The sequence below is a fragment of the Staurois parvus genome, unplaced genomic scaffold (assembly GCF_062004578.1).
Source record: "Staurois parvus isolate SC_StPar_1 unplaced genomic scaffold, SC_StPar_1.0 ptg000098l, whole genome shotgun sequence".
In the NCBI taxonomy this organism is placed as follows: domain Eukaryota; kingdom Metazoa; phylum Chordata; class Amphibia; order Anura; family Ranidae; genus Staurois; species Staurois parvus.
Window position 1 is genome coordinate 6,816,972 of NW_028317894.1, and position 26,231 is coordinate 6,843,202.

The following is a 26,231-nucleotide window of genomic DNA, read 5'->3' on the forward strand; positions in this document are numbered from 1 at the left end:
GTGCTCCTTTAATAAGATTCACTCTCTCTTTACTGTTATTGAGAGTAAAAGTGAAAGAAAATCCTACATTTTGGGATGTCACAACAGGGATAGGAGGGAAATCCTCCAATAAGACCTTAGCAAGAAATGGCTTGTGGACTGCTTGGCAAGTCTTTAATTATATACCCAATCACAATTAGAGAGTTTTCTATGTAGAAGAATAGGTCCTACCAGTCCAACAAGGCCACAGCAAAACTATTCATTAGCTGCATACTGTATATTTGGTTGCTTTGCAAGTGGGGTGAACATCATAAGCTGCATTTGGGCAAAACTGAATTCTGGCAGGAATATCTCATTAATGAAGTCATAGAGATCCAAGAAGGCATCTGATTCAACTTAAACAATGACCAGAAAAACCATAAATTGGACACACAGCAGGGAACGGTAATATGTATAGGAACAATTCAACAGTATCAGAAAGTCTACGACCATGGTTTTAACCCTGAAGTGGAATGGCCTGATTAAATGAGTGTTCTCTGTTTAGGCAATAGTAGCAAGATTTTTGCAGGCACTCTCAGTACCAGTCAACTTGTCTTATTTGCTCATTACAAATTCCACTTCTGGCTTTTTGGTGCTACACAACAGTGGTAGTCTACTAATCTGCTTCTGGCATCTGTCTTATTAGAAAAAAAAAAGAGACACTGACACAAAACACTCCAGGCAGTCAATGACCATTTGATCAATGCCTAGGCTCTATGTTGCATGAGGCAGAAATGAATAGCAGTAAAGTGATTCGGGCGCAGATAACGTGTACTCCATCAAATAGTGTAAACGTTAAAAAGGAATTGGTTATTTCCTTACATCTACTTACATTTTGTATTACATGTATGCATAAGCAAAGTACAAGTTTACTTTAATTGAAAAAAGAGAAAAAAAATACACTTATTTTTCTGTCAGTTTCTGACTGAGTGAGCTTTCATGGATCAGAACAATTTGACACAGAATGTATGCAATACCTGCCATTCAATGATCTTCTGCTCAAACTTCACTGTGCGTCCCTCTTCTGCAGCTATTTGTTCTCTAACTGGGTTTAGCTGTTTCTCCATCTCGATCACCTAGAATATAAAATAGACAAAGTTTCTACACTAATCATAAAAAATATAAATGTGGAATGAAAAAGAAATACATGGATGAATGTAATCCCATATCCTCCTTATCTTATCCTATAATGTCTTAAAGCAACAAGATTCAAAGCAGAGTTCTACTCAAAAGTGGAAGCTCCACTTATCTGCCTCCTCTCACCCTCCACTGTCACACTTGGCAACTTTTTTTTTTGGGGGGGGGGGGGTGCAGATACCTGGTTTTGACAGATACCCTCTCCCACTTCCGGCTTAGTTCACCACGGCAAACTGTGCCAGAAGTTCTACTTGATGTCACACAATTTCAAAGTAGTATGTCATTGCGACTTCAGGTGTAACTTCGAAGGCATCTGTGCAACTTCATGCACAGATGTCTATGCAAGTCGCACCTAAAAGTGCAGGAACTACTTTAAAAAATCAGTGCGACTCCGCTGGAGTCGCACCAATTAGAACAGTTCCATTGCAGACAATAGGGTGCGACTTGTCATGTGATTTGAAACTGTCAAATCACATAAGTCGCACTGGTGTGAACCAGGGCTTAGACTCACTTCTCCAGTAACTCATGCCTCCTACATTCCAGCCTCATCAGATTTATCACTTCCAGGTGTGTTGGATGCCTGATCTGTAGTAACTAACTCTGATCCCTATGGCACAGAACAGACTGAGGCTGCACTGCTAGACAAAAGGTAGGGTAACAGATAGGGGCAACTGGAGACGTGAGGACAAGGGCTCTTCTTTTGGAGGGCACTTTTCTTTTTTTTTTTTTTTTAGGTATGCATAATAAATGTATGACAACACCAGGGAAATACTTGTGGTGTATTTACCGATTCATAAAACTTCGCAGAATACCAGATTACAGGAATGTAACCTATTTTCATTTAACGTCCACAGCACTTGCTGATACCTTGAGATCCTAACTAAATCATAACCCTCCCCTCCAGGGGTGTAACCCTAATGCAATAATTATTGAACAGGCTCATTTTATTGTAGAGATCTGGGCTCCCACCAAAAAACTAAAAGTCAGTAGCTTCAAATACTATAGCTGTTGACTTTAAGATAAGGGCACTTACCTGTCCCAGGGGACCAGCCATGCCTTCACATGAGCCGATTTTTCAATTGGCTTCAGGTGCTGGCACCAGCATCTTTAGTAAGGGAAACCGGAAGTGAAGCCTTGTGGCTTCACAGCCGCTTTCCTACTGATCGTAGCATGGTGCACTTTGTGAATGAGCCATAGATGTCTGGGACCTGTGAAGTGTCCCAGAAGGCTGAGGGGGTTAGAAGGAGGTGGGGGCTGAACGTCTGTCTCAGATCGCCACAGCAATCTGACCTAGAAGTGGGAGCGGGTACGTGTCAAAACCAGAGGAGGTAGACAAGCGGAACTTCCCCTTTTGGGTGGAGTTCTACTTTAAAAACAAATGGATCTCTTGCATTTATTAATTAATATTAATTCATTAATTTGTATCACAAACTTCAAAAGTAGTGTCTTAGACCATGGAGGTATGGCTGGAAGCCCAAAAGATATTCAAAACAATTACATGTCTCCACAACAATAGGAAAAGATTTTTTAGGAAGCAAGCCTATTATGAGGACGTGCCTTTTGGCCAAAATTGTCGATGCACAACAGGGGATGACTCCAATTTCTGCATTGTGTACCTCTGGTGGCATATTAACTAAGTGGCCCAAGTTGATTATGACTGAGCTGGTGCATTTCTACGACGACTTATATCAGCCTAAGCTCATGTTTTCTAGACCAAGTTATTCTCCTGAAACTTTCACTGCCACACAAGTGCTCTCTGGACTCTTCTATTAAGGTAGAGATCATTGCAGCTATTGCCTCTTTCCCAAATTATGAGGCCCCAGGAAAAGACGGTCAACAAACTCTATGGTGACACCCGAGCCCCACACCTATTGAAGGTATACAAGATCGCCCTGGAGAAGGGCTGTCTTCCTGATTCCATGACTACAGCAAACAGTGTTAAAACCTGGCAAATCCCCTACACACCCAAATTCACGCAGGCCCATTTCTCTATTACTTGTAGATGTAAAAATTTTGGGCAAGATACTCACTTGAATATATTGCTACTATAATACATTCTGACCAATCTGGTTTTCTGCCACTAAAGTCCACAGCCATTAACATCCGGAGGGTCTTTTTGAAAATGCAAACACAGGTTGACAATGTGGGGCATTGCGCACTCCTCTCACTGGATGCCAATTAGGCATTCAATAGCATGGAATGGCCCTGTCTCTGGCAGGCACTACAGTGCTTTTGCTTCGGAGACATCTTTATCTCCTGGGTCAAACTGTTATACCATGCGCCTGTTGCTTCAATCCAGGAGGGTGGCAGGACCTCATAAACTTTCAGATTGGGTAGAGGGACAAGGCAGGGGTGTCCTTTATTCCCTCTATTATTTTCTCTTGCTATTGAATCCCTGGCGGTAATGATTTGAGCAAATTATAGGATAGTGGGTTTCAGTTATGGGAAGCTGCATGAGAAAATAATTCAACAAAATGCTCCTGTTTTTAGGGGACACTGATTGCTTCTCTGAGAGAGGTCATGGATGTAATAACGTCTTTTGGGTTATTCTCTTCTGACGATTAACTGGGCTAAATTTGCCCTCCTACCACTAGATGGTATAATCTCCCCGTCTTTGATTACTTTTTGTCCGGTCCCTGTGATACAGTTATTTAAATATTTAGGAATTCATATATGCCCCTCTATTATAGACTACCGTACGCTTAATGTTATACCTCTTCTCCATTGCTTTAAAACTGACATTTGGAATAAGTTAATTGGAAGAGTTAACTTTATTTAAATGATTTTTATGCCCCGATTACTCTACTTCCTTCACAACTCTCCTGTGGTGATCCCCCTGCATATCTATAGGTGATTTAATTATATTTTTTGCACTCTGCTCTGGAAAGATAAGTCCCCTAAAAATTAAACACAAGCAACTTCAGCGCCCAAAGGCAGCCCTGCCCAACCCCTGGGTGTACTATCTGGCAGCACAAATGCAACATCTTATTGGTATAGAAGAATCCTTTTGCGCTCTTATGTAGGCAAACACCAATTCTAACTGGCATGCACCAAATATTCTGCAGCTGCTAACATCCAATCCTATACCAAGCAGAAAATGATCACATACATGTAAAAAAATGATGTAGCGCTAAAGCATATATACAATATAATCAAACGATCACCAGGTGGGATAACTTAATTCTCATTATTGCCAGCGGCCTAAAATAGTGAGGAAATCAGCATGTGCACAGCAAGATATGTGAAGTCCTTAGTGCACACAAAACACTGCAACCGATCCACACATGAAAGTCCAGTGATCCGTGTCACATTCCTCTTAGGCATGCAAAATAGGGGAATGTGTATACACCCACACACCCTCGAATGTGATCCTAGAATGGCTAGAATGGCCTCTCACCTCCAGCCTGCGACCCTGCAGGGCCACAGCGCTTTGTATAGAATAACACCCCAAAGACTAGGGTGAGCTCCTCTCAATGCTGGATCTTGAAGATGTATCTACAGCTTCCACCTCTCCTCTGATGTCCTTGCGAGCCAGTAAGCCGGATGAATCCCAGCTCAGATCCCCATAAGATAAAAAGACATATCCTCCATAGTGTAAAACCGTTTAATAAAGTATTAAAAAAACGAAGAACACACTCACATGGGCCAAGTAACATCTAGCGTTTTCCCCATATGCTGGGTGCAAGCATAGACCTCAAAAGGTGTTCCAAGATGGCGCCACGCCGGAGGTGCGTCACCACGTCAAGCCGTCGACGCGTTGCGTCACGCCTCCTGATGAGTCCTGATGAAGTCACAAGGTCACGTGACGCAACGCGTCGACGGCTTGACGTGGTGACGCACTTCCGGCGTGGCGCCATCTTGGAACACCTTTTGAGGTCTATGCTTGCACCCAGCATATGGGGAAAACGCTAGATGTTACTTGGCCCATGTGAGTGTGTTCTTCGTTTTTTTAATACTTTATTAAACGGTTTTACACTATGGAGGATATGTCTTTTTATCTTATGGGGATCTGAGCTGGGATTCATCCGGCTTACTGGCTCGCAAGGACATCAGAGGAGAGGTGGAAGCTGTAGATACATCTTCAAGATCCAGCATTGAGAGGAGCTCACCCTAGTCTTTGGGGTGTTATTCTATACAAAGCGCTGTGGCCCTGCAGGGTCGCAGGCTGGAGGTGAGAGGCCATTCTAGCCATTCTAGGATCACATTCGAGGGTGTGTGGGTGTATACACATTCCCCTATTTTGCATGCCTAAGAGGAATGTGACACGGATCACTGGACTTTCATGTGTGGATCGGTTGCAGTGTTTTGTGTGCACTAAGGACTTCACATATCTTGCTGTGCACATGCTGATTTCCTCACTATTTTAGGCCGCTGGCAATAATGAGAATTAAGTTATCCCACCTGGTGATCGTTTGATTATATTGTATATATGCTTTAGCGCTACATCATTTTTTTACATGTAACATCTTATTGGTGCCTTTACACTAACTCTGTTATCCCCTTCTGCCCATCCCATTATGTGGCTTCATATTAAAACACCGGACATACCTGGAGGCTTGGAATCTTCCCGTTTAAACTCCTCCAATAGGATATACCCCACTCACTCTCTGATTTAGAAGGTTTGGCTAAGGGTGAGATTTTTTTCATGGAGTCATGGGGTTCAAGAACTACAGCCCTATTTGGCATAACTCCATCTATGAGGAGCTGGAGGAGTAATGACATCACCACGCTCCTCTTCCTACTAGTTACGTCACGCTAACACACCACTTCTTCAGGGCTATAGAGCTGGTGACCACAGACACCTTTTATAGGAAGTCCGCACCTGAATCGGATCATTAGGCGGAGCACAGCGGCCATTTTCCTATGGATTTTCTACATATAAAAGGAGCATTTGAAACTGCATGATAACGATCTCAAATTATTGGAATATTTGGAAAGACTCTGGCCCTATGGTCATACTGCATATATAACCCTTAATTTACATATATATATATGGATAAATATGAATACATATGACTGAAAAGAACCACATTAATACACAGATTATAGCGGCCATTTTCCCATAGATTATACACATACATTGAAGGAATATCACCCAGCAGCATATAGATGACATCCAAGTACCTAGAGACAACAGCCATCCCAACCAAACATTACCCTTACCCCAGGTACCACCCCCCATACTATATATAACAATTACCTCATGGATGCATATTTAACTTATACTATAATATTAATGAAAGCTTAAAGAGAGATAATTCAAATGAAAGATTATATAGAGGAATTTAAAGGGCCACACACTTAATAATCAGATGAAATAATTGATATCAAATTCTATAATTAATCCTAAAGGTGCTAAGGTATCCATATCCATGGCTTCCAATACCACCTCTATGCTGATGACACCCAGATCTAACTCTCCACTCCCCAGCTCACCCCCTCAATCTCCTCACGTATCACAAATCTACTAAGCGACATATCAGCATGGATGTCACATCACTACCTTAAACTTAATCTTTCAAAAACTGAGCTTATAATATTTCCTCCTCCCCGATACCCCATTCATGACTTTACCATTAAGATCAACAGCACAACCATTGGTCCTTCCCCTCATGCCAGGGTGCTAGGCGTAATCCTAGACTCTGACCTCTCCTTTGGGCCCCACATCCACTCACTGGCTAAATCCTGCCGCCTCAACCCCAGGAACATTTCCAAAATCCGCCCCTTCCTGACCAATGACACTACAAAACAACCTATCCATGTCTTGGTTATATCCCGCCTCGATTACTGTAACTCCCTCCTCACTGGTCTACCGTTACACAGGCTATCCCCCCTTCAGTCTATTATGAATGCTGCTGCTAGACTCATACACCTTACCAACCGATCAGCGACTGCTGCCCCTCTCTCTGTTAATCCCTCCACTGGCTTCCACTAACCCAGTGCTTCTCAATTATTTTCTGTCATGCCCCCCCCTAGGAAGAAGAAAACATTTCGCTCCCCCCACGCGACTGTAAATAGTATCATTTGTCTATAAAATTGTTATAAGTACACCTCTGCATAACACTGTATCCTTATTAACGTATAAGAGAATAAAAAAAGAAAGAAATGTGGATCAATTTACAACAAAGAATAGCTTTATTAACTGTAGCAGAAAAGATTTAAAGTGCATTAGAAATTCGAAAAAAATTAAATCCTTAATTAAATTATAAACATTTTTTGATTGGACATGTCAAACCATATGATACTGAAAAAATACATAAAATCAATAAATAATAATGAATTCAAACCGATCACCAACATTTACTTAGGACCTAATCATTGGCGCCCCATCATTGGTGTCAGTGGGAGGAATAGTGCCTCATTATTGGTGTCAGTGGGAGGAATAGCGTCCCATCATTGGTGTCAGTGGGAGGAATAGTGTCCCAACATTGGTGTCAGTGGGAGGAATAGCGCCCCATCATTGGTGTCAGTGGGAGGAATAGCGCCCCATCATTGGTGTCAGTGGGAGGAATAGTGTCCCAACATTGGTCTCAGTGGGAGGAATAGTACCCTGTCAGTGGGGAGAGGAATAGTGCCCCATCGTTTGTGTCAGTGGGAGGAATAGTGCCCCATCGTTGGTGTCAGTGGGAGGAATAATGCCCCATCATTAGTATCAGTGACACCAATGATGCGGCACTATTCCTCCCACTGACACCAATGACACTTGCTGACCCCTGTTGCAGTATGGTGCTGCTGCAGCCAGCATATGTGGTTGCAGCAGCACCTCTGCACTGCACACTTACCGGCTTTTCCCTCACTCGATTTTCGCGGGTCCGCTCGGCTCCGCCTCCTCGCCCGTGATTGGCCGCCTGTTTACCTTTCCTGAGCTACAGTTCTGGTGGCCAATCACCGGTGAGGAGGCGGAGCTGAGCGGCAGGAGTGAGGGAGTGGCCGGAGTGACGGAAGGAGCAGCGCTTCCTGGATGGATCATCGTGGGAGCCAGGTAAGAGACAGCAGCCCTCTGCCCACCCCTGTACTTAGTGTCCCTTCTGTCGGAAGGGGGGGGGGGGGACGGCGATGCGCCCCCCTTGACGGAGCCTCGCCCCCCCCCACTATTTGAGAAGCACTGCACTAACCCAACGTCTAAAATTCAAAAATACTAACCACAGCTTACAAAGCCATCCACAACACTGCCCCTAGCTACATCACCAACCTCATCCACAGATACCGCCCAAATCGCCCACTCCACTCCTCCCATGATATCCTCCTCTGTAGCTCCCTCATCACCTCCTCCCATGCTAGCCTCCAGGACTTCTCCAGAGCCTCTCCCATCCTTTGGAACTCCCTACCACAGCAAGTCTGGTCAGCCCCCACCCTGTCTGCCTTTAGGCGGTCTTTGAAAACGCACTTCTTCAGGGAAGCCTACCCCACCTAAGAACTGTACTTGAATCACCTCCGCCAGATCATCCCCCGCAGCTATCACCTTTTGTATCACCTCCCCCTTCCTTTAGATTGTAAGCTCCACAAGCAGGGCCCTCCTATTCCTTCTGTACTGAAATGTATTGTAATTGTACTGTCTCCCTTTATATTGTAAAGCGCTGCACAAACTGGTGGCGCTATATAAATCCTGTATAATAATAATAATATTGTAAATCCAACGAGACTCAGCCTGACTCAAAGATTTAATTTTATTACTCCCCCTCCAATGGGGGTGATATTTTTCTATACCCCAAAACAGAAGATGGATCTCTATTATGAAGGGTAACAAAGTGTTTGGATACACTGTGTTTGGGGTAGCCTTTATATATATTTTGTACATGCTCACGTGATCTTTTCCACAAGGGGCGTTTGGTTCTACATATATACTGAAGCCCACATGGGCATTGAAGTCCATAAACAACCCCCTAAGACCTGCAGGTGATGACATCTTTAATAGAAAATTCTGTATTATTAGTATTTGACCTAAATTTAGTCCTCCTTTTGACTTAACCTTTTGTTGCTTGACATGCATAACAGTGTCTACATGGATAAAAGCCTTTATTATCAAAGAAAGTAACCTTTTTATCCCTCCTCGGTGGATCTACTATATTTTTAGCTATTTGTACTCTCAAATTTGGCGCTCTTCGGTATACAAATAAAGGCTCATTAGGTAAAATACCTGCCAACAATTTATCTGATCTCAGAATCAGTCAATGTTTTTTTAATACTATTTCAATTTGTCTATGGTGTATATTAAAGTCCATAATTATGGGTAATAATTCATTTTTAGCTGTTACTTGAATTTTATCACTTAGCTGTTGTCTGCCAACATTAGATATTTCCTGAATACTATTCCTAATCACATGGGGGTCATAACCTTTTTGGGTAAATCTATTTTCAAGTATCCGTGCTTGATAAAAAAAAAATCCTCTTTGTTGGTACAATTCCTGCGTAAACGAATAAACTGGCCTTTAGGTATATTAATCAACAATGGCGTACGGTGGCAACTATCCCACGGAATACAACCATTTCTATCTACTGATTTAAAATAGGTTTTAGTAGAAATGGCACCATTATTATAATTCTAAATCTAAGAAATTGACATTCACTTCACTGACCACCCATTGTAATGTAATATTTTCTTCATTATTATTGAGATATGTAAGGAATATTTCAAGGGCCTCTTTTTTCCCCCTTGCCAAATAATCAGGATGTCATCTATAAACTTCTTATATAACAATAATTGTTGAGGGGATGGTTTATATACTGTATCTTTTTCCCATAAAGGCCCCTACAGTCTGGCTTCCGTCCCCCAAAACTCCACCGAAACCACCCTACTCAAACTCACCAAGGACCTGCTAACCGCCAAAGCTAATGGCCACTACTTATGCAGGCCATATATGGGTCGAAAATCGGCCGATTTTTCGGCCGAAAATAAAATCGGCCGATTTTCGGATCGTTAGTGGGCTATTTGTTCGGCCGTTTTTCGGTATTTCGGCCGTTTTTTTTTTTTTGGTTAAGTTGGAAAAAAATCGTCCGATTTTGCCAATCGGCCGATTTTCGCGGCAATTAGTGGGCAAATCAGCCGATTTTTTACCGATAAAAAATCTGCGCATGAGCAGTGACCTGCAAGAGGAAGACAAAAAGAAGAAGAGGATGAAGAAGAGGATGAAGAAGAAGAAGAGGATGAAGAAGTAGAAGAAGAGGATGAAGAAGAAGAGGATGAGGATGAAGAAGAGGATGAGGATGATGAAGAAGAAAAAGAAGAAGGAGAAGAAGAAGAGGATGAAGAAGAGGATGAGGATGAAGAAGAAGAAGATGAGGATGAAGAAGAAGAGGATGAGGAAGAAGATGAGGATGAAGAAGAAGATGAGGATAAAGAAGATGAGGATGAGGAAGAAGAAGGAGAAGAAGAAGAGGATGAGGATGAGGATGAAGAAGAAGATGAGGAAGAAGAGGATGAGGATGAAGAAGAAGAGGATGAGGATGAAGAGGAAGAAGAGGAGGATGATGAAGAAGAAGAAGAAGAGGATGATGAAGAAGAAGAAGAAGAGGATGATGAAGAAGAAGAAGAAGAGGATGATGAAGAAGAAGAAGAAGAAGAGGATGATGAAGAAGAAGAAGAGGATGAGGATGAAGAAGAAGAAGAGGATGATGATGAAGAAGAAGAGGATGAGGATGAAGAAGAAGAAGAAGAGGATGAAGAAGAAGAAGAAGAGGATGAAGAAGAAGAAGAGGATGAAGAAGAAGAGGATGAGGATGAAGAAGAAGAAGAGGATGAGGATGAAGAAGAAGTAGGATGAAAATAAGAGGAATTCCAGTCCAGCAAAAAGTGTCCCTGCAGAGAGCTCCGCTATTTCTTTGACAGTTCTCTGACAGTTCCTTGACTTTTACAGCGGTTGCAACATTGTATCTATTTGTTTCCGAATAAAAACATCTGTATCCTAAATGGAAACAAATAGATACATTGTTGCAACCTCTATAAATGTCAAGGAACTGTCAAAGAAATAGCGGAGCTCTCTGCAGGGACACTTTTTGCCAGCTGTAGACGGGATGAAAATCGGCCGATTTTTTTTACCATTGATGGTAACGTCGGCCGCTTGAACGACCGATTTTTAGTTTTTTAAAAGAAAAATCGGCCGTTTTTCTCCCCGTCTATGGCCTGCATTAGTCCTCCTACTCCTCGACCTCTCCGCAACCTTCGACACAGTTGACCACCCCCTAAAAAAACGACACTCCCTCGGCATCAGAGACTCCGCTCTCTCCTGGCTCTCCTCCTATCTATCCCAGAGCTCCTTCAGCGTTACCTATAACGCTGCCACCTCCCCCTCTCTGTTGGGGTCCCCCAAGGCTCTGTTCTCGGGCCCCTTCTCTTCTCCGTCTACACCTCCTCCCTTGGCCAACTGATACACTCCCACGGCTTCAACTACCACCTCTACGCCGATGATATGCAAATCTACCACTCTACCCCTCGCCTCACCCCTTCAGTCTCCGCCCGAATCACCTGCCTACTGAACGACATATCAGAGTGGATGTCACTCCACTTCCTCAAATTAAACCTTTCCAAAACCGAGCTCCTAGTTTTCCCCCCAGCCCGTGCCCCCGCCCCCCAACCTCTCCATCACGACCAATAACGCCACCATCAGTCCCAACCCGCAAGCCAAAGTTCTAGGTGTCACTCTAGACTCCAATCTATCCTTCCAGCCCCATGTCCAATCGCTGGCAAATTCACGCAGGCTCCACCTCCGCAACATCTCCAAAATACGCTCGTTCCTAACCCCAGACACTACTAAACTCATTCACTCCCTTATTAACTCACGACTCGACTACTGCAACTCCCTCATCGGCCTACCCCAACACAGGCTATCTCCGCTTCAGTCTCTCCTGAACTCAGCGGCCAGACTCATTCACCTTACCAACCGCACTGTATCCGCCACCCCCCTCTGTCATTCCCTCCACTGGCTTCCGATTGCCCAACGTATAAAATTCAAACACTGACGTACAAAGCTATTCATAATACTGCCCCAAACTACCTCACCGACCTGATATCCAACTACCACCCAACACGTACTCTTCGCTCCTCACAAGACCTCTTACTCTCCAGTTCCCTGGTCTCCTACTCCCATGCCCGACTCCAGGACTTCTCCAGGTCTTCCCCCATCCTCTGAAACTCACTACCCCAATCCATTAGACTGTCATCTACCCTCCTCACCTTTAGGTGCACCCTGAAAACCCATCTCTTTAGGGAAGCCTACCCTGCCCTCACCTAACAGCCAATCTCCTTCTACCACTCCATTCCCCACAGCCATTTCCTCCTGTAGCACTATCCCCTCCCTCCTAGATTGTAAGCTCCAAGGAGCAGGGCCCTCGAACCCCTCGTGTATTGTATTGTTACTGTATTGTCTCATGTATTCTCATCCACTATAATGCACAGTGCTGAGCAAACTTTTTGGCGCTATATAAATACTGTATAATAATAATAATAATAATAGATTCGCAAGACTAGGTGCAAAACTTGCTCCCATAGCTATTCCCTTAATCTGCCGATAATATTCTCCCCTATGCCAAAAATAATTGTGATAAAGACAATACTCCAGGCAATCACAAACAAATTTCCTTTGGCTCCAACTCAAATTACCAAACTCTCTTAAACCCTAACTTGCCGCTATAATGGCGTCAGAGTGACTGATGATAGTATATAAAAGGATGCTACATCCACTGTTACCAAAAATACATTACCATTTTGTCTCAGAGGGTATCTGCAATTGGCCCAAAAGTTGTATTAAATGTTCTGTATCCCTCAAATACGCCATTGTTCTAGGGACAAGGTGTTGGAGGAAAAAAAATCAACATACTGTCCAAGTCTATTACCTACTGATCCTATTCCGTTTACAATCAGTCGGCCAGGAGAATTAATATTATTTTTGTGAATTTTTGGAATAGAATATATATATCAGGAACCCGACACACATTAGGTATCAGATATTTTGATTCTTTATCATCTAATAATTTTTTCTTTAGTCCTTTACGGACTAATTGGTCCAATACCTTTTTAAATTTATTAGTAGGGTTATTTCTTCACTTCTCATATGTAGTTGTATCATCAAGCTGACTTTGTAATTCATTGAGATAATACTCTTTTGCAAGTACTACTATTGCACCACCTTTCATTTGAATTATCTCTCTTTAAGCTTACATTAATATTATAGTATAAGTTAAATACAGTTGCAAGAAAAAGTATGTGAACCCCTTGGGATTACGTGGAGTTTTGCATGAATTGGGCATAAAATGTGCTCTGAACGTCATCTAAGTCACAACAATAGAAGAACACAGTCTGCTGAACATAATACTACACAAACATTAGATGTTGCCATGGTTTAATTGCACATAACATGTAAACATTCACAGTGCACGGAGGAAAAAGTATGTGAGGCCCTAGCTTAATGACTTCTCCCAGAGCTAATTGGAGCCAGGAGTGAGCCAACCTTGACTCCAATCAGTGTGATGATATTGGATGTGTTGCTGACAGCTGTCCTGCCCTTAAAAAACACACACCTGTTTTGGGTTTACTGGTTTCAAGAAGCACTGTCTGATGTGAACCATGCCTCGCAGAAAAAAGCTCTCAGAAGACCTACGATCAAGAATTATTGACTTGCATGAAGCTGGAAAGGGTTACAAAAGTATCTCCAAAAGCCTTGATGTTCATGTGTCCACGGTAAGACAGACTGTCTACAAATGGAGAAAGTTTAGCACTGTTGCTACTCTCCCTAGGCGTGGTCGTCCTGTAAAAATGACTGCAAGAGCACAGCGCAGAATGCTGCATGAGGTAAAGAAGAATCCCAGAGTGTCAGCTAAAGACCTACAGAAATCTCTGGCACATGCTGACATTTTTGTTGACACATCTACAATAAGGAAAACATTAAACAAGAATGGAGTACATGGGAGGACACCACGGAGGAAGCCATTGCTGTCCAAAAAGAATATTGTAGCACGTTTGAAGTTTGCAAAAGAGCACCTGGATGTTCCACAGCACTACTGGCAAAATGTACTGTGGACAGATGAAACCAAGATTGAGTTGTTTGGGAAGAACACACAACACTATGTGTGGAGAAAAAAAGGCACAGCATACCAACATCAAAACCTCATCCCCACTGTAAAACATGGCGGAGGGAGCATCATGGTTTGGGGCTGCTTTGCTGCCTCAGGGCCTGGACGGATTGTTTTCATTGATAGGAAAATGAATTCCAGAGTTTATCAAGACATTTTGAAGGAAAACGTACGACCATCTGTCCGCCAACTGAAGCTCCGCAGAGGATGGGTGATGCAACAGGACAATGACCCAAAGCATACAAGTAATTCAACAAAACAATGGCTGCAACAGCACAGAATACGCCTTCTGGAGTGGCCCAGTCAGAGTCCTGACCTCAACCCGATTGAAATGCTGTGGCATGACCTTAAGAGAGCGATTCACACCAGACATCCCAAGAATATTGCTACACTGAAACAGTTTTGTGAAGAGGAGTGGTCCAAAATTACTCCAGATCGTTGTGCAGGTCTGATCTGCAACTACAGGAAACGTTTGGTTAAGGATATTGCTGCCAAAGGAGGGTCAACCAGTTATTAAGTCCAAAGGTTCACATACTTTTTCCTCCCTGCACTGTGAATGTTTACATGTTATGTGCAATTAAACCATGGCAACATCTAATGTTTGTGTAGTATTATGTTCAGCAGACTGTGTTCTTCTATTGTTGTGACTTAGATGACGTTCAGAGCACATTTTATGCCAAATTCATGCAAAACTCCACGTAATCCCAAGGGGTTCACATACTTTTTCTTGCAACTGTATATATCCATGAGGAATTGTTATATATAGTATGGGGGGTGGTACCTGAGGTAAGGGTAAAGTTTGGTTGGGATGGCTGTTGTCTCTAGGGACTTGGATGTAATCTATGTGCTCCTGGGTGAGATTCCTTCAATGTATGTGTATAATCTATGGGAAAATGGCCGCTATAATCTGTGTATTAATATGGTTTTTTCAATCATATGTATTCATTATATATATATATATGTATATATATATATATATATATATGTAAATTAAGGGTTATATATGCAGTATGCCCATAGGCTCAGTCTGTTCAAATATTGCAATAATTTGAGATCGTTATCGTGCAGTTTCAAATGCTCCTTGTATATGTGGAAACTCCATGGGAAAATGGCTGCTGTGCTCCGCCTAATGATCCGATTCAGGTGCGGACTTCCTAAAAAAGGTGTCCATAGTCACCAGCTCTATAGCCCTGAAGAAGTTGCGCGTTAGCGTGACGTAACTAGTAGGCATAGAGCGTGGTGATGTCATTATGTTTGGACGGTAATTGCCATCTTGGGACTCCTTGTATGCACACCTGACTGTGGGTTACACAGTACATGCCTGCTGGGTCTGTGACCCTAGTTTTCATGTGAGTAGCCAATTGGCTGTATTTGAATTTTTAAAATATCTAATTACTACACTATGGAGGTTCTATCTTTGACTTCTTTTTGAGTCATTTGAAGACCCCTTAAAGATGTGTTTGATCGTTTATATGATTTCGGTGGGAGCTGTTCCTGTGTCCACTTAAAGGGAGAGATCCATCCAACCAAGGATCATACGGGGATATTGATTGGTCTTTGACTCCTTGAGGGTCGAATTTTTGAGGTGAGCGCACACACTAGAAGGTGATGGATATAATTGGCATCATAAATATGAGCACGCAACAAAAAGTGGGAATATAAAAGTGGGAATAAAAAAAGTTGAACAATTGACAAATCTGGATTTTTATATTATATTTGTTTGTGCTTTAATAATTTTTGTTTCACTTCTTGGGACTTTTTTTTTCATTTATTTATATCAATTGAGATAGGTAACGGTTTTATAATTGGTCACTTTGATTTTATATTTGCTTTGGAATGTATTTCACCTTTAATTAAGGTAATAAGGATACACAAGGTTTATTAATATTCTTTCAATTTAATATTATTTATATTATGATTTGACAATATGGTATTATAGTATTTACAGTGCTACACCATTTGTTCAAAATATTTTTTTTCAGCTCATTTCCTTCGGGTGTTAGCAGCTAATTCATCCCTTGTGAGGATATTTGGCAGCGCAGCAGTCCACCCCCATTTAAGAAATACACATGAATGCCTAAACATTTGTAATTGCAACAATTTTCTGGGCGAAATGGTGCATTATTTGACAGAAATGCAGGGGTGACAATGTTTTGGCTAGGACTGTATATCTCCTGTATTTTATGTGTACTTTGGAACATCACTACTGCTATGTGGAAAGGTTATATGTGCTTTTTAATTGGTTGTAACTCAAAAAGTATGAAATAACTTTCAAATCTAAATAAAAGTGATGCAGGACAAACATAACTCCAAGATGACAAATTGAAGGACAAGCTGCATTCTGGAAGAAGAATAGTAGAAGTTATATCAATTTTTGTTTTAACTAAACTTCAGCTTTAACCCTTTCAATCTCTTAAATGTTTAACGTGTGTAGCAACATTTGTCGAATGGTTCTTGGCACCTTATAAGTGGTCTCCTAGATGTTCCCTTAAATGTCGTCCTAATGACGTATTGAATATGGCAATTGATTTTATACATGATTACGGTTGCTTTCACACTGCTCTATTACATAAATGTGGTAAAAATGCATATGCATTTTTGCCGTGTTTCCAGTGCGTTTTCTGACTGCCATGCACCTATGAAACTTGGATATGTGCCTCAAAAAACTAACCAAATATGCAACACAGTGAGTCTTTGACACGTTTTATATTTATTTCAATGGGGACCTGCATTTTTGGTGTAGTTATGAAAGCCGCACCAAAGATGCAGCAAGCAAGACTTTTCAGAGCACACTGCACCTACAGCACAGTGGTACGAAGAGTCCCATAGGATTTATAGGGACTGCGTTTTTAGCACGGTATAAACGCAGAAAAAAATGCATCCATGCGAAAGCAGCCTATAAAAAACAACATAATGACTACAGTAGTTAATAAATGATTTGATGGAAAAACTCTTATGGATCTAATATTACTGTCACCTCTGTAGGATTACAACAGAAGCATCCAATGGTTCCACATTTAAAGCTACCTATAAAACTTAATCAAGTCTCATTTCAAGCCTGCGAGAAATAGCAATTACCTCTTTTAGAAAAGCAGTAGTGGTATTCACAGACCTTTAGCTAAATTGCAGAGAAAAGTATATAGTCCATCAATAAATTCTGTTCCCCTTTTTATACCAACTTACATTGTACATGCCTTTATATAGCTACAATATGACTATATTCTACTGATTCCCACAACCCAAACCATGACCATAGTGTCCCATTATATGTCTCCTCGTGTCCCTCACAAGTGCATATATTTTCTCCATCTTTTAAATACCAAAAAAGGATACCCTTCATGGCCACTGCTAACTGAAAAGTATAAAAAGTCTTACCACAGCCCAGGCCATGTTACGGCTGAGATCTTCTAACTTCTCCTTCATCTCACCCAATGATGCTAGATTTTTAAATCTGTCCTCCTTTACTATGCAATCCTGCTTTAGCTCCTGAAGTTTCTAAATTAAAAGGAATAGAAAACAAATGTCGAGATTATTAAGAGGCACAAGTCATCTTAAATTTAACTTCAGGAATATAAAATTGCAGGAATGACTTTGAATAGTTTGATGGCCCAAAGAAACTATTTCCTTTATTAATTGTTGCAGCAGCAGTTAGCGCTATATGCATCAGCCACAAACAGTATACAGCATTGTGTTTTTGAAATTAATACAAGGTTTCTTTGGATGGTTGAGGTGCAGAGGATGGTGAATGGTGTTGGTCCAAACAAACTATTTAAAGTCATAGTATTCCTGGAGTTAGGCTTTAAAAGCACAACCATTTTAAAAAATTGTCCAAGAGAAAAGTTATTACTGTCCATAGAAACCAGTTTTGTTTGGTAATGTGAGGCACCTTGTTACAGCTCAATCTCAACAAAAATCTTTTTTACAGCTTTAGAGGAAATGGAGAAGGGTTAAACGTTCTTCAGATTTTTAGTGTTACTTATATTCCTGATGAGGTGCTTTCCAATCACTTCCTGTACTGTCACCCTGACAGGAAGTGAGTGTAAATTTCTCCAGTAGGTTGAAAGGCAGCAATAAAACCTGACAGATGGGTTAACGATCAATGTGTGCACTTTAAAAAATGTGCAGGATTATGGGGGTTAAGTTCAACGAGGTGTACGACACTACTTTTACAAAGTGCCAGGAGAATAGCTTTTGCTATACTCCTGTTGCTTGGGCAACAGATGTTGTTCTGCTGCAAAGCAGCTGTTGTGCCCACTCCTCACCTCTGCCATCCATTCACAGGTTACTTTGGACTTTTTAAATAAATTTGCATAATACAAAAGTGCTTGGGGATTGCTCTAGAAGAGAGGATGGGGATGTTGATTGGCTGCCAACGACGCCATAGCTTCTCTGGGAAAAAAAACAGAGGGTCCAGTGTCGGAGCAATGACGTAAGGCATATGTTGGTTGTAGTGGTGGCTTTTACACACACTCTTGGCTGCTACTTGCTAAACCAACTGTCAACTTTCTGATGGAAGACTGATCACTATTATGGTCACCAGACCTCACTGTAAAAAAAAAATGGTTAGTATATTGTGTTTGTGTGCCATACAATTAACTTACTGTATATTATACTGACAGTATACTTTTGATAAAAAAATTGCACTGATATTGCGTGAGATAAAAATTGCACCTACCAGTGGTAATGTAGCACCATTTTTCCCGTCAAGGTCCCTGATTTGTAAACATTTACAATATATAGGAATTCTTACTCATTATGCCTAATATGTGTATTTTAACACGTGTGAAAAACAACAAGCAAACATGACTCTGGCAGTGAAAGGGTTAAATCACTTTTTTTCCCTCCCTCCCTCTCTCTCAAAGGATAAGTTCACTTTTTCCAAAAAAAAATAATAAATGCACATTTTTCTTGCAGGCTAAAAAATGTGTATTTACCAATTTTTTTTTTAAGAGCCTGGACAGCATTGCACCAGCAATTAGCAGATCGTTGATGCCATGCAGGACTCCTGCAGATTGTCAGTATGAACTATCAGTCCATACATCGTATGGGCAGGCAGTTTTTCACTGACAGGAAGAATCAATGAACTACCACAGCGCTCAATAGCACCATGGTATTTCACTGAGTAGTTCCCATTCAAAGAACTCTGTAAATGAATGACGTGACCAGGTGGGCATTTTTTTAAATTTGTGACAGCTAACAGGGGGAGAAGATCCCCAGCTGTCAAAACTGGGGATCGGGGAGGTGGTGTGGGGGCTGGTATTACAGTAACACCCTGAATATGGGTGTAATGTGTTATGAAAGGTGAACTTATCCTTTAAAGATTCAGAGCATTCAGTGGCGGAGACATTGTTAACAGCCCTGCGCTGTTGCCAGTAATGCCACTGTAAGCACTTACCTCTTCACCAAAAGTAATTTGGTTATCTGTTCTGGCCTTTGTTTCCATGATATAGGAGTAATCTTCCTTCATCTGTTCCAGCTGTGTAGCTTTCATGAAAAACTAAAGCAAAAAAATGCAAGTTAAAAAAAATCCATGATACAGGTTTCTGTATTTTAAAGTGGACTCACTTTCAACGATGCAGCAGTTACATCTCTCGCTGGCCCCTTGACTTCGACTCCACGGAATCTCGGCCTTCAACTGGCTACAGGGGGATGACATTATCCTGAGCATTTGCACAGAAGTCAGCTATTTCTGCACAGCCAGAGTATGCCAGTTATGGGACCTGAGCTGCGTGTGCACAGCTCATTGTACATTCGGTAGAAAACTGCAAGCAGGATGGTATGTTTTTATTATTGCAGAAGAGACACAGTGGGGTTTATTTACTAAAGCTGGAGAGTCCAAAATCAGACTCCCTTCTGCATAGAAACCAATCAGCTTTCAGGTTTCATTGCCAAAGCTTCATTGAACAAGCTGAGGTTAGAAGCTGATTGGTTTCTATGCAAAGGGAGTCTGATTTTGGACTCTCCAGCTTTAGTAAATAAACCCCAGTATGTCTCATCTGCATTAAAAAGCTAGCCATTCACAGTTTTCTAAAAGTTACGTTTAGTTCCACTTTAACTGACACTGGCAACAGATTAGGCTACCCTTCATTATCCATAGTAAATGGGAAAAAATTAGCCAAAATGGTAGATGTTAAACAAATGAAAACTAAATTTGCCTAATCACACACTCACAGGACAACTGATACGACTTCTACAGCAGCTAAATATTCAACCTATGTGAATAATGCACATCTCTTTCAAATAGCTTACAGCAGGGCTCAAAATTTCAAGTCCTGAGCTACTAGTCAGGTCTTAAGAGTTACTCGCCACCAGTTGCCCCATCCATCCCCTACCCTGACCCGCCCCTAAAAATGCCCTCTTAAATTATCTCATGAAATGACACTGTTAAATGTTACCCACATTACATCAGGGTTCCCCCACATTACATCAGGGTTCCCCCACATTACATCAGGGCCTCCAAAGTCCCCCTAAACACTCCATCATACTTAGACCATGCACCGCATACAACCATAACCCCCCCATAATCTTTCACTCACAAAACCATAACTCTACCAAGCACATCCTACCTTCTATCCAATCCAGCAGTACTTCAAATGCCTCACTGTACCACCCGTAAAAACCTTATCATGCTGAACCTGTCCAAATCACCCATACATGTATGTTTACACAGACATGTACATACACACAGAAAACTGTACACACACAGAAACATGTACACACACACACGTACACAGGCACATGTACACACACAGATACACCAGGGATGTTGAATTCCTATCGCCTGACGCCCAGAACATGCAGTTCCGGGTGCCGGGAAACAAGTTTCTTTTTCTATACATTTAGCCCTGCTGCGGGCAAGCAGCAAGGTTTACAGCCAAGGGACGGCTCTCGTAAAAGCGATCCAAGCAGTTCCAGAGAGGTGGGGGGAGTGGGGCTTCCATAATCAGGGCTGGGCAGCCATAAAGAGAACACTTGGCTCTGACCGGCAGCGCTCTTCACCAATGGGGACTGGACCAGTGGGAGGCGGGACTTTTTTTTTTAAAATAAATATATTTATTTAGATTTTATATTTATATGTTTATTTATTGTAGTAGTCATCTGATTACAGTTCTCTGCAGAATATAATACATATATATATTTTATCTATGATATAGTAAACAGGAAGCAATGAGCATACATCACTTTCCCAGATGGAAACGGCGCCATTTTTAAAAAATGGAAAGCATTTGATAACACTGATCTTGGTGCGATCACATGCTTTTCAGGGCAGAGGAGATATATGGGGTCTTATTGACCCAAGATCTCTCCATAAAGAGTACTATCACTGCCTCCTGCTGTCACAGGGGATGTTTACATTTCTCATGACAACAATAAAAGCAATTTGAACAAAATTAAAGAGACAGTGTCAAAATAAATAATTGAAAAAAAAAAACGTTAAAGCACCCGTCCTCCTGTTCTCGTGCGCAAAAAGGAACGCATGCGTCAGTCCCGCATGCATGCAAACAGCGATTGTCACACACACGTGAGGTATCAACGTGTTCGTCAGATTGAGGGCAGTATTTCTAGCTCTAGCCCTCCTATGTAAATATAAAGTGGTAACCTGTAAAAGCTTTTAAAGCATCACCCATGGATAGTAAAATTTAGGTTGTTTGTTGCCATTGCATGGACGTGTGCAATTTTAAAGCGTAACAAGTTTGGTATCTGTGTACTTGGCATAATTTCATCTTTTATATTTTACCAAAAAAATGGGTCATGTATTGTGTTCTTTTGCATTAAATTAAAAAAATATATATATATTGTGTTTGAAAAACTGAAAATGCTGTGTGACATAAAAAAATTGCAAAACCCACCAATCAATTATTTAGGGCCTCTGCTTTGCCATAAGTTGCCATAAAGCCTCTTTCATTTTTAAAAGTCCTAGCATTCCTAAAATCATCTCTGCCTAAAAAAAAAAAAAAAAAAAAGAAAAACAAAATCAACCCTTTGTATTTTCCATTTTTTTCCCCCCCATTTATCAGGACAAGTAGATTGTATTGAGGGAAAAGTAGATTGGTATCTCAATTAAGTCCCTTGGACAAGTAGTTTTTCTTTTTAAAATTCCACACCCCTACACACAGATACGTGTACACACATACAGATTTATGTACATACATACACAGTGGTGTATTTAGACTTTGTGCTGCCCTAGGCAACACATACTTTCTCCCCCCCCCCCCCCCAATGAGGGAGCGAGAGTTCAATAAGTGTGTGTATGTATATATGATTCTCTCCCTCCCTTCCCTCTCTCCCCTCCCTCCCTCTCTCTCTCCCCTCCCCCCCCTCTCTCTTTCCCCCCTCTCTCTCTTTATCAGATCATATTGGGCTGCACACACACCTCCTCCAAGGCTTGCTGATCTTCGGGCAGCAGGAAGGAGGTGGGGGGGGAGGTGTGTGCAGTCCCGTATGATCTGTCAGTGTAGGGAGGAAGGCAGGGAGATCCCACACAACACAACACAGCTCACCTCCTCCGGGCTTTTTCATCTCCGCCTCTACTCTCCCTGCTCCAGACTGTCCCCTGGTCCTTGCTTGTCAGCTGCTGGAAGGAGAGATATACGACCATCGCTCTGCAACTGCCTTCTCCCACATCAATCCTCCTGCTGTCTGGGCCACTGCAAGAGTACTGAAGGTACCCCTCTGATGGCGGCCCTGCATGGCTCTGTCCGCCGCTGCTCAAAAGGTCCCTTCTGCGGGGGGCAAACGCCTTGTTTGCCTCGCGGTAGATACGCCCCTGCATACACATACTTGTACATATACACACACACACACACACACACAGACACATGTACATACACAGCCCTATAAAAAGTTGCAGTACTTTGTTACCTTCACTCACAGAGCTGGGTACTGCCCTCTAGGGGGATGCAGAGAGCACAGCACACACTCCCCCTTCCTTTGCTTTCACTTTGCTCAACTATTGAGCACTCTGACTGCTCACAGTGCGAGTTACAGAGCCTGCTCAGCAAGACGGCCCTGGGGGACACACTCGCCCCCACCCTATTTCCACTCTCCAAAGCGAGCAGGCGGGTTGAAATTTCGAGGCCTGGTTTACACAGTACATATGAATGGTCACAAATATATACTTTATAACCTCTGTTATCAGAGAGATCCTTGTTGCTGCTTGTTAGGACATGTGAAAACTTTGTGCCCTTCTCTCCTTTAAACAAGTCCATGCTGTAAGATTGAAAGCAATGGCCAGCAATATAGGCTGCCCCATATCTTGAAGTTCAGCACTGAGAATTTGCTACTTAAACGATTACTCAGTCTGAAATGGGACGCCTGCTGTAAAATGGATTATTGAAAAATAAAACCCATACACATAGCACTGGAGCAAGGAAATTAAATGAGATCTATTTTATCTCTAAGGTCATTACAGTGACCATAGTAACACAACCTCAGCTCAACAAGGCTCTAAGCCAGGTACTATGGAAAGTGTTGCATAGAAATGAGGATATTTGAAAAGCAGCCTATTTGAAACATCTTTGCGATGGATCATACTTGCCCAGGAACTATCAAGAGTTAAAGGAAAGTTCACTTTTTAAAAAAATAAATAAATGCCCAATTTCTTGCAAGTGAAAAAAAAAAATGTGCATTTACCATTTTTTTGTTTGGAAGCATGTAAAGCATTACACCAGTGATTAGCAGATCGCTGGTCCCATGCAGGTCTCCAGCAGACTGCCAGTGCAATCTGTGTGCTCGTACCTCGTAAGGGCAGACAGTTTTGACAGGAAGACTCAATGAACTTCCACAGCGCTCGACAGCGCTGTAGTAGTCCATTGAGAACTACAAATCGTCATCCGAAAAGGATATCGATACTTGTGTGGCCGTGTGGGCAGAGCCCCAGGCGGCCGCGTGGTATAAAAAAGTGCAAGCTAGTACAGGGAACTTCTCCCTGTACTGCTGTCACGGGGAGAGAGGGCAACGGCTGCAGAAGTGGGAACATGTTACACGTTCCACCCTAAAAAAAAAAAACATGTAATATGTTCCCAAACGTTTACAGTATCTCATAGGAGTCCACCCCTCACATTTTTGTAAATATGTCTTTTCATGTGACAACACTGAAGAAATGACACTTTGCTACAATGTAAAGTAGTGAGTGTACAGCTTGTATAACAGTATAAATTTGCTGTCCCCTCAAAATAACTCAACACACAGCTATTAATGTCTAAACCGCTGGCAACAAAAGTGAGTACACCCCTAAGTGAAAATGTCCAAATTGGGCTCAAAGTGTCAATATTTTGTGTGGCCACCATTATTTACCAGCATTGCCTTTACCCTCTTGGGCATGAAGTTCACCAGAGCTTCACAGGCTGCCACTGGAGTCCTCTTCCACTCCTCCATGATGACATCATGGAGCTGGTGGATGTTAGAGACCTTGTGCTCCTCCACCTTCTGTTTGAGGATGCCCCACAGACACTCAATAGGGTTTTAGGTCTGGAGACATGCTTGGCCAGTCCATCACCTTTACCCTCAGCTTCTTTAGCAAGGCAGTGGTCGTCTTGGAGGTGTGTTTTGGGTCGTTACATCGGAATACTGCCCTGCGGTCCAGTCTCCGAAGGGAGGGGATCATGCTCTGCTTCAGTAGGTCACAGTACATGTTGGCATTCATGGTTCCCTCAATGAAATGTAGTTCCCCAGTGCCGGCAGCACTCATGCAGACCCAGACCATGACACTCCCAACACCATGCTTGACTGTAGGCAAGACACACTTGTCTTTGTACTCCTCACCTGGTTGCCGCCACACACGCCTCACACCATCTGAACCAAATCAGTTTATCTTGGTCTCATCAGACCACAGGACATGGTTGCAGTAATCCATGTCCTTAGTCTGCTTGTCTTCAGCAAACTGTTTGCAGGCTTTCTTGTGCATCATCTTTAGAAGAGGCTTTCTTCTGGGATGACAGCCATGCAGACCAATTTGATGCAGTGTACAGCGTATGGACTGAGCACTGACAAGGTGACCCCCCACCCCTTCAACCTCTGCAGCAATGCTGGAAGCACTCATCCATCTATTTCCCAAAGACAACATTTGGAAATGACACTGAGCACGTGCATTCAACTTTTTTGGTCGTCCATGGCGAGGCCTGTTCGGAGTGGAACCTGTCCTGTTAAACCGCTGTATGGTATTGGCCACCGCGCTGCAGCTCAGTTTCAGGGTCTTGGCAATCTTCTTATAGCCTAGGCCATCTTTATGTAGAGCAACAATCCTTTTTTTTCAGATCCTCAGAAAGTTCTTTGCCATGAGGTGCCATGCTGAACTTCCAGTGAACAGTATGAGAGAGCGAGAGCGAAAACACCAAATTGAACACTGCTCCCTGCTCCCCATTCACACCTGAGACTTTGTAACACTAACGAGTCACATGACCCCAGGGAGGGAAAATAGCTAATTGGGTCCAATTTGGACATTTTCACTTAGGGGTGTACTCACTTTTGTTGCCAGCGATTTAGACATTAATGGCTGTGTGTTGAGTTATTTTGAGGGGACATCAAATTTACACTGTTATACAAGCTGTACACTCACTACTTTACATTGTAGCAAAGTGTCATTTCTTCAGTGTTGTCACATGAAAAGATAAAAAAATTACAAAAATGTGAGGGGTGGACTCCCTTCTGGGAGATACTGTATACTTTAAAAATATGTTGGAATGTAAGAGGAGAAATGAAAGCAGAAATACATCACATATTTTAAACGGATTATGCATTGGTTCATTGTTCGAAAAAATGATCAGAGGTATACATTACAATCAAGCAATCAGTACTGGATGCTGAAACTATTGATTAGCAGTATGTACCTTTTATCATAGAAAAAGCAAACTCATAATACATTAGACCTTTTCTCACCTTGTACTTGTCAGATTCATTTTTTGACTGCAAAAAAAGTTTACTCATCTCTTGAGTGAGGACGGACACTGGATTGTCTATCTACAAATGAAAAAGTAGTTAAAACCACATATTACAGAAGGGTAAACTCATCA

The 26,231-nt window shown here is 42.1% G+C and overlaps 1 protein-coding gene across 1 annotated transcript in view; it reads right to left on the reverse strand.

The window, feature by feature from the left end:
- The window catches only part of SMC6 (structural maintenance of chromosomes 6), a 166,180-nt gene that overhangs the window by 90,527 nt on the left and 49,422 nt on the right, over positions 1–26,231 (reverse strand). Inside the window, exons 7-10 of the mRNA XM_089671096.1 lie at positions 26,098–26,178; positions 19,616–19,717; positions 17,596–17,715; positions 996–1,094 (exon numbers count right to left, since the gene is read on the reverse strand). Of these exons, the coding sequence (XP_089527222.1) occupies positions 996–1,094; positions 17,596–17,715; positions 19,616–19,717; positions 26,098–26,178 (402 nt within the window). The remainder of the gene's footprint in view (positions 1–995; positions 1,095–17,595; positions 17,716–19,615; positions 19,718–26,097; positions 26,179–26,231) is intronic.